The 12,641-nt window shown below is 42.2% G+C and overlaps 1 protein-coding gene across 1 annotated transcript; it reads right to left on the bottom strand.

Annotated features, from left to right (window-relative positions):
- Positions 1-11,054: 11,054 nt before the first annotated feature.
- On the bottom strand, positions 11,055-12,590 carry LOC135108201 (uncharacterized). The gene has a single exon (XM_064018975.1). The coding sequence runs from the start codon at positions 12,588-12,590 to the stop codon at positions 11,055-11,057; it is 1,536 nt and encodes a 511-aa protein (XP_063875045.1).
- Between the last annotated feature and the right edge of the window lie 51 nt (positions 12,591-12,641).

Here is a 12,641-nt window from a genome sequence, read left to right on the forward strand (position 1 = left end):
AACAAAGTCGGAGCAATATTCAATAAATAAAATTTATTACAGCAGTTTGTGTCCCAAAGGCTGAGCAGAAAGAAACATATTTATTCTCCCAGTCTGCAACTGAAAGTCATACAGAGAAATTTGTTGATATTAATCAAAACAATGTCCAGCAATGCCCAAAACATTAGTTAATTAAATTTCATAAACAATTAGGTCAAGACAAAATATTAAGCAAATATGCTATTGCGGGTAAATGTTCTATTTTTTTATCTGTTTATCCTTTCCACATGAACCTATTTGATTTTTGTTATTTTTTGGCCTACACTGAATTAGTATGGTAATCAAACCTGATGTAACCTAACCAAAGTAATCTAACAAAACCAAAATAATATAACCTAACCAAAATAATATAACCAAACCTAAAATAGCCAAAATAACCTTGCTTCTCTAAAAACATGTACATATAGCGGTTTAACAAATGCTGTCATTATTATAATTAATTTGTAGTTGGGATATGTGGGGTTCCAATTACTCTGGAATGACAAAATGTATCTGATGAGAAGGGTAAGAAAAGTCATGTTGACACTGGTGAAAGAGTAAAAGAATACCCTACTGTGTATCTGCTGGAACCATAAGCCATGATTTCGCTTACTTGCAGCAGGACATACATTATTTTTGGTAATACCACATTAATTCCATCCATATAGTTCTCTACCCTTATTCTGTGTCAACCGCACCATGCTAGGTCTGCAACTATGCTAACGAAAATGTGACGAGAATAATCGATTAACTTACCAGTGCCTGCAGTGTGACGCAGTTCTGCAGCAGCCTTGCTCTTGACATGGGTCGGAGGTCCTTAGATTTTCTCTGGATCTTAGGATAGCCAATTTGCTGTTAGGGGAAGACGGCTGAGTCTGGGCAGGTTGAGAGATGTGATGCTCAGCAAGGCAGAGAGTGGGTAGCGAAGTGCAGTGCGGTGGGAGTAGAAACGCTGGCAGAGGAGCAGGAAGTGGTCCATGATTTCAGAGGAACAGCCCTACACCAGGAGCAGAAGGGGTCGCCTTATCAAAGTTTGTAAACAATGTCGCGTGACTCCCTTCTGTGGTGCGAGTTTTGCTGTCCACCACACCCCGACTCTACACCTCCCCCACCAAGGTTAAGGCCTTGGTGTCAGTGAATCATTGTCTGCTTATTTTCTTAGGGGGTTCAATAGCCATGATGAAAGCATTGTGAGGACATTTGAGTGTGGTGAGTGGTGGCTGTGGGTGTGTGACACTGTATCAGTTTGTAAACAATGCCATATGACTTCCTCAGCGATAATACAAATCCTCCCTATGACTGGCTGCCTTGCGTGTGACGTCGAGTCAGTGACATATCACTCCGGCAGCCAATGAGCATGCTTAGGGAAGTTAGCAACCTCCACCCGCCAACCGTTGCAATTCTTCGTGGATATCGTTTCTTGGAGATTGTGATGCAGTTGCTGTGAGAGCGGAGCGATACCATTTGCCCGATCGCAGAATGTTAGGTAGCAACCTGTTTCGTGGATTTGGCCCTGACCAATCTTAGAGTGCTAAACGGCACTGCATCCCACCGAAGGCGTGGACCGCCGGCTCTTTGGTCCCCAAGGCGCTGAGGATGCAGGGTTAAAACAAACACTCATCACACCACAAAAATGGGAACACTGCGGAGGGCGTCGGGTCTGATGGCGAAAACCTCCCTTGGCTAGATGTTGGGTAAGTTGTTTACTGTTAATATCTTGTTAAGTTCATCTTTGTAAATACCCGGATTTTCCATAATCCTATAATGTGCATGGAAAATGCAAATGTTAATTTTTAGTAAGTCAACTCGTGTAACAGATGGTTGTGTACAAGCTTGTGAATGCTGGTTTATGGTATTATTGTTTCTCATATTTGTTGGATTGGAGTAGCTCATCTTGTTTCTTTCTGCTTCGATGTCACTTCTTTTTTACAGCAGATTTTCTTCATTTTTTACTTCATTTTTTATTTATTTATTTATTTATTTTTGGTGCGACCACAATTCCCAGCCCCTTCATGAAGCTGGTGCACCTGGATTAGCTTCACTGAGCCACCTCCTACATGGACTCAGTACAGTGTTCGTATATGGGTGTACAGGGTCCCTTGTGACTCTTGCACCATTCCCACAACTGTCATAACTCCAAGTCACACTAATTTGAGATCGCCAGTCTGCTTTACCTACCCCACAAACAAGGGAGATCCTCCAAACAGCACTTAACACCCACAGCTGCAGAAGAATCGACAATCACGTCTAGGAAAAACAGTTAACGTACAATAACATGCATATGATCGAGGTATAATATCCCGTTTGGCTTCCACCCTCCGTGACAGTCCTCCCACTGCCCAAAAGAGTGTCATAGATTCAAGCCGAGTAGTATCGTTTACTGCCTCCTGGGTGACAGGCTTTGTCAGGACCTGTTGAAGAAGTAAAGTTTACTACGTGGCTAATTACTTAGGTCCTCTGTGGCTGTATTGCATCAACCCACAGTAGTATTTAAGACAAACGGGGTTATTAACAAAAGAAACACGAAACACAAGAAACTACTAGGAAACAAAAGAGAAAGAAAACAGAACAGTCAGTCACCGATCACTGTGCACAAAACTTGGCGCATGCACACTCCGCTGAGAAGTCACTTCCTTTGGTATAGTGCATGGTATACACAACTACCTTTATTGGCAGACTTCTATGGAGACTTCTATTATATGTCAATAGGCCGTGGCATACGGCCGATAATGACTCACTTATCCCCCTTTACGCAACTGACCTGGCTACCTAGTATCCCGCCTTAGTACGTCTGCTCCTTCAAACTACTAGAAAGTGACTGCCATGGGAGTAGATGTAGCTTTGCCATGTTCGCTCAAAACGGTGTTAGGAATTGCCATCCCGGTTCACAACGAAATCCTCTCTTGCCCTGATGGCTCAGGGCCGCAGGTGTGGGACAACGACCCTACCAAAACACCTGCAGCCCTGAGCCGTCATGGCAAAAGAGGATTTAGGGATTAGCTGGGATGGGAATTCCTGACACTGGTGTGAACCAACATGACGAAATTACTGTTATCAAGGTCATTGCGCCAAGGTCATTGGGACAAAGTGTTTGGAGAGTGCAATGAACTGGGGGAAGTCTGGAGGGGTCATTAAGAGGGTTCATGGGGGAGATAGATAGATAGATAGATAGATAGATAGATAGATAGATAGAGAGAGAGAGAGAGAGAGAGAGAGAGAGAGAGAGAGAGAGAGAGAGAGAGAGAGAGAGAGAGAGAGAGAGAGAGAGAGAGAGAGAGAGAGAGAGCATGTGTCTAAGGCAACTAACTGACAGTAGCCCCTTTTCTGTTCCCTCCTACTTTCGCTATCCTTATTTTCAATCCAAAGCTGGATGTTGCGTTTATGTGCACAACGACTTAACCTGCTCTCATGCCTGCGCTCTTGAATCTTCTGAGTTTTTCACCATGTGGTTTCGACAACAGATTAACTCTCAAACTAAATTTATGTGTGTTGTTAATCTCTCACCTAACTCCTCTAACTATAAGAAATTCTTTGACTACTTAACTTCCAAAGTGGAACACATTCTTCCCTTCTGCAGAGATCTCCATTCTTGGGGACTTCAATGTTCATCACCAGCTTTGGCTTTCCTCTCCCTTCACTGACCATCCTAATGAGGTAGCCTTCAACTTAGCTATCCTCCACGACCTAGAGCAATTGGTTCAACATCCTACTCGTATTCCCGAACGTCTTGGAGATACGCCTAACATTCTTGGCATTTACCGAACCTCTAATCCTTCTGCTGATGCTGTCACCCTCCTTCTCCTTTGGGATCCTCCGATCACGATCTCATATCTGTATCTTGTCCTATCGTTCCAATCCTTCCTTAGGATCCCCCCAAGTGAAGGTGCTTCTGGCGTTTTGCCTCTGCTAGTTGTGGGGGCCTGAGGAGCTATTTTGTTGATTTTCCTTGGAATGATTACTGCTTCCGTGTCAGAGACCTGTCTTTGTGTGCCGAGTGCATAACAGAGGTGATAGTGTCTGGTATGGAGGCGTACATTTCTCACTCTTTTTCTCGACCTAAACCTTCCAAACCTCTGTTTGTCTGTTCTCCAACTAGCTAAAAATTCCTTCATTAATAGAAAATTTCAAAATCTTTGAAGATCTAATTCCCCTCGTGACTTCTGGCATCTAGCCAAAAAATATCTCCAATAACTTTGCTTCTTTTTCTTTCCCTCCTTTATTTCAACCAGATGGCACCAATGCTATCACATCTATCTCTAAAGCTGAACTCTTCGCTCATACCTTTACTTAAAACTCTTCCTTGAACGATTCAGGGCTTGTTCCTCCCTCTCCTCCACCCTCTGACTACTTCATGCTACCTATGAAAATTCTTCGCAATGATGTTTTCCATGTCCTCGCTGGCCTAAACCTTCGGAAGGCTTATGGACCTGATGGGATCCCTCCTATTGTTCTCCGAAACTGTGCCCCCGTGCTTGCACCTTGCCTAGTCAAACTCTTTCAGCTCTGTCTGTCAACATCTACCTTTCTTTCTTGTTGGAAGTTTGCCTACATTCAATCTGTTCCTAAAAAGGGTGACCGTTCTAATCCCTTAAACTACCGTCGTATTGCTTTAATTTCCTGCCTATCTAAAGTTTTAGAATCTCTCCTCAACAGGAAGATTCTTAAACATCTATCACTTCACAACCTTCTATCTGATCGCCAGTATGGGTTCTGTCAAGGCCGCTCTACTGGTGATCTGGCTTTTCTTACTGAGTCTTGGTCATCCTCTTTTAGAGATTTTGGTGAAACTTTTGCTGTTGGCTTTGATATATCAAAAGGTTTTAATAGAGTCTGGCACAAAGCTTTGATTTCTAAACTACCCTCCTACGGCTTCTATCCTTCTCTCTGTAACTTTATGTAAAGTTTCCTTTCTGACCGTTCTATTGCTGTTGTGGTAGACGATCACTGTTCTCCTAAATCTATTAACAGAGGTGTTCCTCAGGGTTATGTCCTATCACCCACTCTTCTTATTATTGATCAATGACCTAAACTAAACTTCTTGTCCTATCCACTCCTACGCTGATGATAACACCTTGCCCTTTTTTGCACGTCTTTTCATAGACATCCAACACTTCAGGAAGTAATCATTTCACGCAGAGAAACCACAGAACGCGTGACTTTCGATCTTTCTAAAATTTCTGATTGGGGTAGATCAAACATGGTATTGTTCACTGCTTCAAAAACTCAATTCCTCCATCTATCAACTCAACACAACCTTCCAGACAACTATCTCTTCTTCTTCAATGACTTACAGCTGTCCCTCTGTTCTGCACTGAACATCATCGGTCCTTTACTTATAATCTGAACTGGAAACTTCATATCTCACTCTTCACATCACATCTCTAGCTAAAACAGCTTCTATGAAGTTAGGTGTTCTGAGACATCTCACCCTCCCAGCTGCTAACTCTGTACAAGATATGTTTCACATATCTCTTCAGTAGCAAAGCAAGTCGAGTGCTTTCGAAGAATTCATTGCTGGGCCAAAGAACGTGATCTTAGGTATATATATATATATATATATATATATATATATATATATATATATATATATATATATATATATATATATATATATATATATATATATATATATATATATATGCCCTGTGGTGTTTGGTTTCAGCTGCGACCAAACATGTGTACAGACTAATAAACTGACAAAAAGATCTGGGGGGTTCCACTCATACAGGGTGGAATGAAAAACTTTTTGTCTCATCAACTCCTCTCCTTTAACTGACTGTCTTGAGCCTCTCTTTAATCGTTGCAATTTTGCATCTCTAGCTGTTTTCTACCGCTATTTTCATGCTAACTGTTTTTCTGATCTTGCTAATTGCATGCCTCTCCTCCTCCCGCGGCCTTGCTGAACAAGACTTTCTTCTTTCTCTCATCCCCTATTCTGTCCACCTTCCTAACGCAAGAGTTAACCAGTATTCTGAATCATTCATCCCTTTCTCTGGTAAACTCTAGAACTCCCTGCTCTGTACTTCCACCTTCCTATGACTTCAAGAGGGAGGTTTCAAGAAACTTATCCTTTAATTTTTGACTGCCACTTTGGATCCTTTTATGGGACTGGCATCTCGGTGGTTTTTTTTTGTAATTGGATTTTTGTTGTCCTTGGCCAGTGTCCCTTCTATATATATATATATAAAAAAAAATAGGACAGTCAGAAAGGAAACTTGAGATGAAATTACAGAGCGGTAGATATAAGATGAAGAGCGATCAGATAGAAGCTTGTGGATTGATAGATGTTTCAGAATCTTCCTGTTGAGGATACATAAAAAAAAAATGAAAGAGGCAGGAAATTAAAACAATAGGATGGTAGTTTGAGGGATTAAAACGGTCACCCTTTTTAGGAACAGGCCGAATATAGGCAAACTTCCAGCAAGAATGAAAGATAGATGTTGATAGACAGGGTTGAAAGAGTTTGATTATACTGGAACCAGACCAACCTGGTACTTGGGGTGTTCGCTGTACCTCTCTGCACCGTTGCCACCTCAACTCTTGAGTGACTTGAATTGGCAATGGTCAGCAGGACGCTGCCTTCGGGATTCACGTGTCAAGGACACTGGAACGGCAGCGCTGCACGGCCTGCACGCATTGCCAAATGTACCGGAAGTTAAACAGTGTTGTTGTCCCATCATTAAATCGAAAGCCATTCAAATAAACATGCAGCCGTATATAACATTTTATAATTTTGGAATAATTAAGGAAAAAGGATGACAAAATGAATGAAAGAGAGAGGTGTTCATTTGCCTGTCGTAGCATAAAAAGTCGTAGGATAAAAAAAAATCAAAGGGTGGAGGAGAGGGAGGAACAAGCCCTGCATCATCCAAGGTAAAGTTTTTAGCTAAGGTTGAACGAAGTGTTCTGCTTTAGAAATTGATGAGATGGCAATGGTACCATGAGGTTGAAATAAAAGAGGGAAAAAATGAAGAAACACAATTACTGGAGATGGTTTTAGCTAAGTGCCTAAACTCACGAGAGGGGGTTAGATCTTTAAAGATTTTGACAATTGTATTAATGAAGAAGTTTTGGCTAGTTGGAGAAGAGACTTAGCATGATTCCGGGCAGAAAAAAATGCATGAAATTCAGGTGATGGGTGGCTCAGGCACCTTTTGTCAGCCACCTCTCTTATCATGTATATCAAGAGAACAGACTACGTTAAATCAAGGCTTGGAAGGTTTAGATCAAGAGAAAGAGTGAGGAATGTATGCCTCCATGCAGACAATATCACCTCTTTTGAGCTCAGCACACAGAAGACGGAAGCAGTAGTTATTGGAATGAAAATCCTCCTTAGCTCCCCTCAATTAGCAGCAGCAAAACGCCAGATGCACCTCCTCTGGGGAATCCTGAAGAGAGATTGGAGCGGTAGTACAAAATACAGATATGATGTTAAAATCAGAGGAACCCAATGGAGATATATACTTTTACATATTCACATAACGATAATATTCTTAAAATAGGACAGTTTTTATTTATTTCTTTCGTTCTCTCTTTCCTTCTTCCTACTTTTATTTCCTCACCACAGAAGGTAAACAAGAAATAGTAAGAGAAATGGAGATGTTGATGATTCTTTTCTTTGTTATAGATATCAACATGAAACACTAGAATATAAGAAAATAAGGAAAGTTGCATAAAGCTATCAGGCTACATGTGGCGATCCCTGTAACTTTACAAATAAAACTAAGCGCATCACATAATAATAATTAAACATGACTAATTAATATGACAGTGGATTAAAAGTAGTGCGAACAAAGAGGCACTTCACTCCTAACTGCACAGAAGAACCGAATGTTTTTTTTTTTTTTTTATGTAGGAAGTGCAATGATCTAGGGCAACAAAAATGAACGAAAGAAAAGGCTAAACGAGGTGCCAATCCATAAAGAAAGGTAAAAAAAAAAGGACCATCCAAAATTGGAGGATAAGTGTGATGAAACTTCCCTCTTTAAAGAGGTCAAGTTACAGGGAGGAAATACGGAGGCAGGCTTGAACCAAACTGTCTTTACTAAAATTAAATAAAATTATTTCCCAGACGTCTAGTTCAATAAATTCTTTCTCTTTCTGAAGAGAGAGAGAGAGAGAGAGAGAGAGAGAGAGAGAGAGAGAGAGAGAGAGAGAGAGAGAGAGAGAGAGAGAGAGAGATTCCTGCTTAATCCTTTATTTTCTCATCACAATCCACACACTTGTCTATCCAGTACAAAAGGAATTAAGCATTTCACACAGGGATGTCACAGAGTTCACAACTTCTCATCTTTCTTTAATCTATGAATGGGAAAGATCAACCTTGTGTCGTTCAGTACCTCAAAAAAAAAAAAATAAAATGAAATAAAATAAAATAATTCCTCCACTTTAGTGAAACTACAATAGTAGTAGCCATATTTATCAGAGGCAGAATTCAAATAGGAACTTACACATTTCATTTTAGGGAAGAAAGGAAACTGAAGCGGCTACTGAGTGCACGAAGCTCAAAGTGTTTCTACATCCGTGCAAGATAAGTACAGTATATACTTACCTAGTACGCTGCTTTGACTGGAAAGAGGTGTGATATTGCACATGGTAGTGACAGATTTAGGCTTCCTTCACACAAAGCTACAGTGGTAGCGCCACCAAGTGTTTTTTTTTTTTTTTTTTTTTTGGTGGCGCTAGCTATGCCTGATAATATTTCCTGGCAGCGCACAAAAGTTCCTTGCTTCGTCACCACAAATTTGGCCTCGCTGACAGAAGTGGTGGCGCGGCCTCATCTGTAGGCTATATTTGAGTCGGTGCAAACATAGATGAATAGATGAATAACTAAATAAACTGTAAAGGCAATCTCATGAATAGGGTGGCGACTTTAATGATAAGATCATGGAAGTGTGGATAAAAAATACCAATTAGTAACAAATAAACAATTGAGAAGCAAAAACAGCAAGAGTTATCATCATCAGTTATGTACTCATAATCAGAAAACTAAACTCTGATGGTTTGTTTATAAATGTAGAAAAAATATTAATTGCTATAACAAGTGTCGTGCAGAAAAAAAAAAAAAGTGTTATTTAGTTGACCATGCCATGAATGATTTAAAATCATGAAGGATGCCCCGCCGTGGGGAGTTAGTTACCTCGTCGCGGTGGCGGATTTGAAGCGTGGTTGGCTGTCATAATGTTGCAACATAATGACCACGATGATGCGGCGCCTCTCTCCCCCACCCGCTTTTCTTCTTCTATTATTATTATTATCAACCAGTCGATCAAACCTGAGGGATGTTGCAACAAGCATAAGAAATAACCCATAACATATTTTTATTATTTATTATTATTAAACATAACGGAGAAGGCAGAGTGGGACGAGCGCAAGCGCTATAAGTTGCCAGATGACAACCCCCACCCACCTTGACCGTAGAAAGAAGAAAGGAAAAGCAATTAGCACAATAGTAGGATGAAATCAGATCAGGAGGAGAAAATAGGTTAAACAATTATAAAGAACGCCTCAGCGAACTGAGAATTATTAAAACTCACAAAAAAAATCAACAAAAAAAATCAACAATTCTGACTTATTTAATATATGTCAGACAACACGAGTAAATGTAGTATAACTACTTAAAACTTGATGGTATAAAATCACAGGTATAGTTACATAATTTATCACCGGTATAGCTGCAAAAGCAACCAGAGTTTAATTGACTAGACTCTTCAAGATTTTGTTCGAAGCAGACTTGAATTTTTGCACATCACTCGCAGTGCATGTGCCCTCGTCAAGCATGTTCCAAAGTCTTACAGCACAAGGAACAAAGCTTCGCTGAAACTGACTGGTGTGCCACCTAACCTGCTGTAAGCAGGTCGAGTGTTTCTGGTGGGCACAAATACATTTGGGATGGAGGCATTCAGCGGGTGAAGCTGGTTGGCATGGATCTTATATAGCATGCAGACACTGCTGACATTGCGTCGGTGACCAAGATCCCAAGCTGCTTCGCCACCACAGAGGAACCTAGCAGAGGAGACAACTCTGTCAATGAGACGGAGGTGGGACACAGCTGCGGAAGACCACACAGGAGCACAATACTCCAGCAGTGGAAGAATAAAACACCGGAAGCAGCTGGCAGAGATAGACTGGTCACCAAAAATCCGGTAAGCCTTCCTCACAACGCCAAGCTTTTGCGAGGCAGAACTGACAAGACGCCTGATGTGCCGTTCAAAAGACAGTTTTGAGTCGAATCTGACACCCAAAATATCAAGCTCATCACATACTGTCAGAGGCGCGCCATCAACAAGCAGAGGGCCGTGAAGGGGATTTAGCGTGCGAGAGCGTGAAATACACAAGCATTTTGATTTTGATGCATTCAGTTTCATGTTCCAGGTGCGATACCAGTCAGATATACGTCTGAGATCCTCATTCAGGGATGTACTAACATCAAGACGTGAATTCGGTGACTCAACAGTAGCAACAAGTGTCACATCATCTGCATATCCGTAAATAGGATTGCTAGTGATTTGTAGTAGATCGGAAGTGTAGACATTGAACAGCAGAGGTCCCAGTACGCTACCCTGGGGAACACCTGAGTGGACGCTGTACCAGTCACTGTAGCAACTATCAACGCACACACGGTGGGTGCGGTGGGTCAAAAATTGAGTCAAGATGGACAGTACCGGGCCACCGACACCAAAAGATTGCAGCTTCCTGAGAAGACCGGCATGGTTGACTCGGTCAAAAGCTGCAGAGAAATCAAGTTGGACTACCCTGGCTTCATGCCCACAGTCAAGAGCTTGCTGAATCTTATGAGAGATAGTGAGTAGCGCATCCGTAGTCCCTAGTCTTCCGTAGTCTTCCGATAAGCAAACTGATTAGCTGGTATCAAATGAGAGTGTTCAAGGTAACGAGAGAGACGACCAGAAATAACATGTTCAAAGATCTTAGAAAGTAACGGCGTGATAGAGATTGGTCTATAGTTGCTGGCATCAGATGATGGAGAGCCTTTAGGGATCGCTGTGATGTTCGCATTTCTCCAGCACATGGGGAAACTACCGGTCAGGATTAGGCGTCTGAAGACTGCACTCAGTTGCACTCAGTTTGGGAGCAAGAACTGCAGCTGTTTCCTTCAGAAACATAGGAAACATCCCAAGCGGATCCGTGCCGCCATGGGAGTCGAGTGCTAAAAGTAGTCTCATGACTTCCTTAGACCTAAAAGCCAGTTTTGTCAAGACTGGCATGGCGGGAGGCAACTCGCTGGTGGGGTCTGGAGCTCGATAGAGCTTGGAGTCAAAGTGTTTCATCAGCAGATCAGCTTTGCCTTTTGGACTTGTGATCAGCTGTCCAGTATCAGAAAGCAGAGCAGGGAGAGATGGTCGCAAACCAAAGACAACTGACTTCAGCGTGGACCACCACTTGTGCGGGTCAGATGCAGTGGATAGTTTTTCTTTCGCAGAGGTAAAATATTCGCTCTCAGCAGTCCTGTAGACTGCCGCACAGGAAGCTCTGGCAACAGTGTACGCATCCCAAGTTTCACGTGTCCTTAAGTGTGACCACCTGCGATAAGCCACTTGCTTAGTGTCTCTAGCAGTACGACAATCAATGTTGAACCAGGCCTTGTCGTTGGAGCGCAAACAAACTTTCTTTACAGGAACCCTCCGAGAGATAATACGCTTCAGTTCCTCATTCAATGCTGAGACAGGATCAGGGTAGCTCAAGACCGGTCCTAGACGAATACGAGAAACGTCTTCTCTGCCAGAGCTCCAATTAACGCGCCCCTTCAAGAAGACCTCTTTGGTGACTGTGTATGCAGGAATATTTTGTCTCAAGTTAAGTTGAATACTAATCGCAGAGTGATCTGATGTGCCAAGAGGTGCCATAGTGGTTACCTTGACTGTCTCTGGTACGTCGGTAAAGACAAGATCAAGCCGATTGCCAGCCAGATGTGTTGGACCCACAACTAACTGAGAACATCCAGAGACATTCGCAAAATCAAGAGCAGCACGACCATGGGAGTCAGTTGGAGAAACTGATTCAAGCCATTCACGGTGATGGGCATTATAATCACCAGCAAAAACAAAGGCTGCCTTTCGGTCCTCATCTTGAATCATTGCCATTGCCATTAACAAGCAGTCAAAGATAGTATCGTCACTGTCAGGGTTTCGGTAAGAGCCAAGGATGTAAAAATTCTGGAGCTGCGCACATACACGAATGACGACAGTTTCATGACACGTATACTCGTATTTCGCTTTCCGATGAGCTGAGAAGCCTTCGCGAATGTGAACCGACATGCCACGTCTCCTTTTAGCTACACTGCGACGAATGAAAAGCGGCTTGCTGAACCCGGGAATCATGAGTTCGGAGTCATATCGGTAGTCAGAAACGAGAGTCTCTGCGCAGATGATCACGTCATGACATTGGCTGACAACAGAAACGTCCTTAAGGTTGGCAAAGAGACCTCTGATGTTGGAGTACAAGACCCTACATGTATGACGACGTGATCTAACAGGGCCTGGATTTAATTCAACATCTCCACAGCGGAGCAGCAAAAGATGTGAATAGGGGTCAAGAGATAAGAAAACTAACATAGTCAATGAGAACGCCAGGGTCAATAAAATCAGTAAGGCAGTCAGAGGATG

This window comes from Scylla paramamosain, chromosome 16 (genome assembly GCF_035594125.1).
Source record: "Scylla paramamosain isolate STU-SP2022 chromosome 16, ASM3559412v1, whole genome shotgun sequence".
NCBI classification, from domain to species: domain Eukaryota; kingdom Metazoa; phylum Arthropoda; class Malacostraca; order Decapoda; family Portunidae; genus Scylla; species Scylla paramamosain.

What these genes read in the sequence shown, in the direction of transcription:
- LOC135108201 (XM_064018975.1), bottom strand. Translation starts at nt 12,590, where the DNA reads ATGTTAGTTTTCTTATCTCTTGACCCCTATTCACATCTTTTGCTGCTC.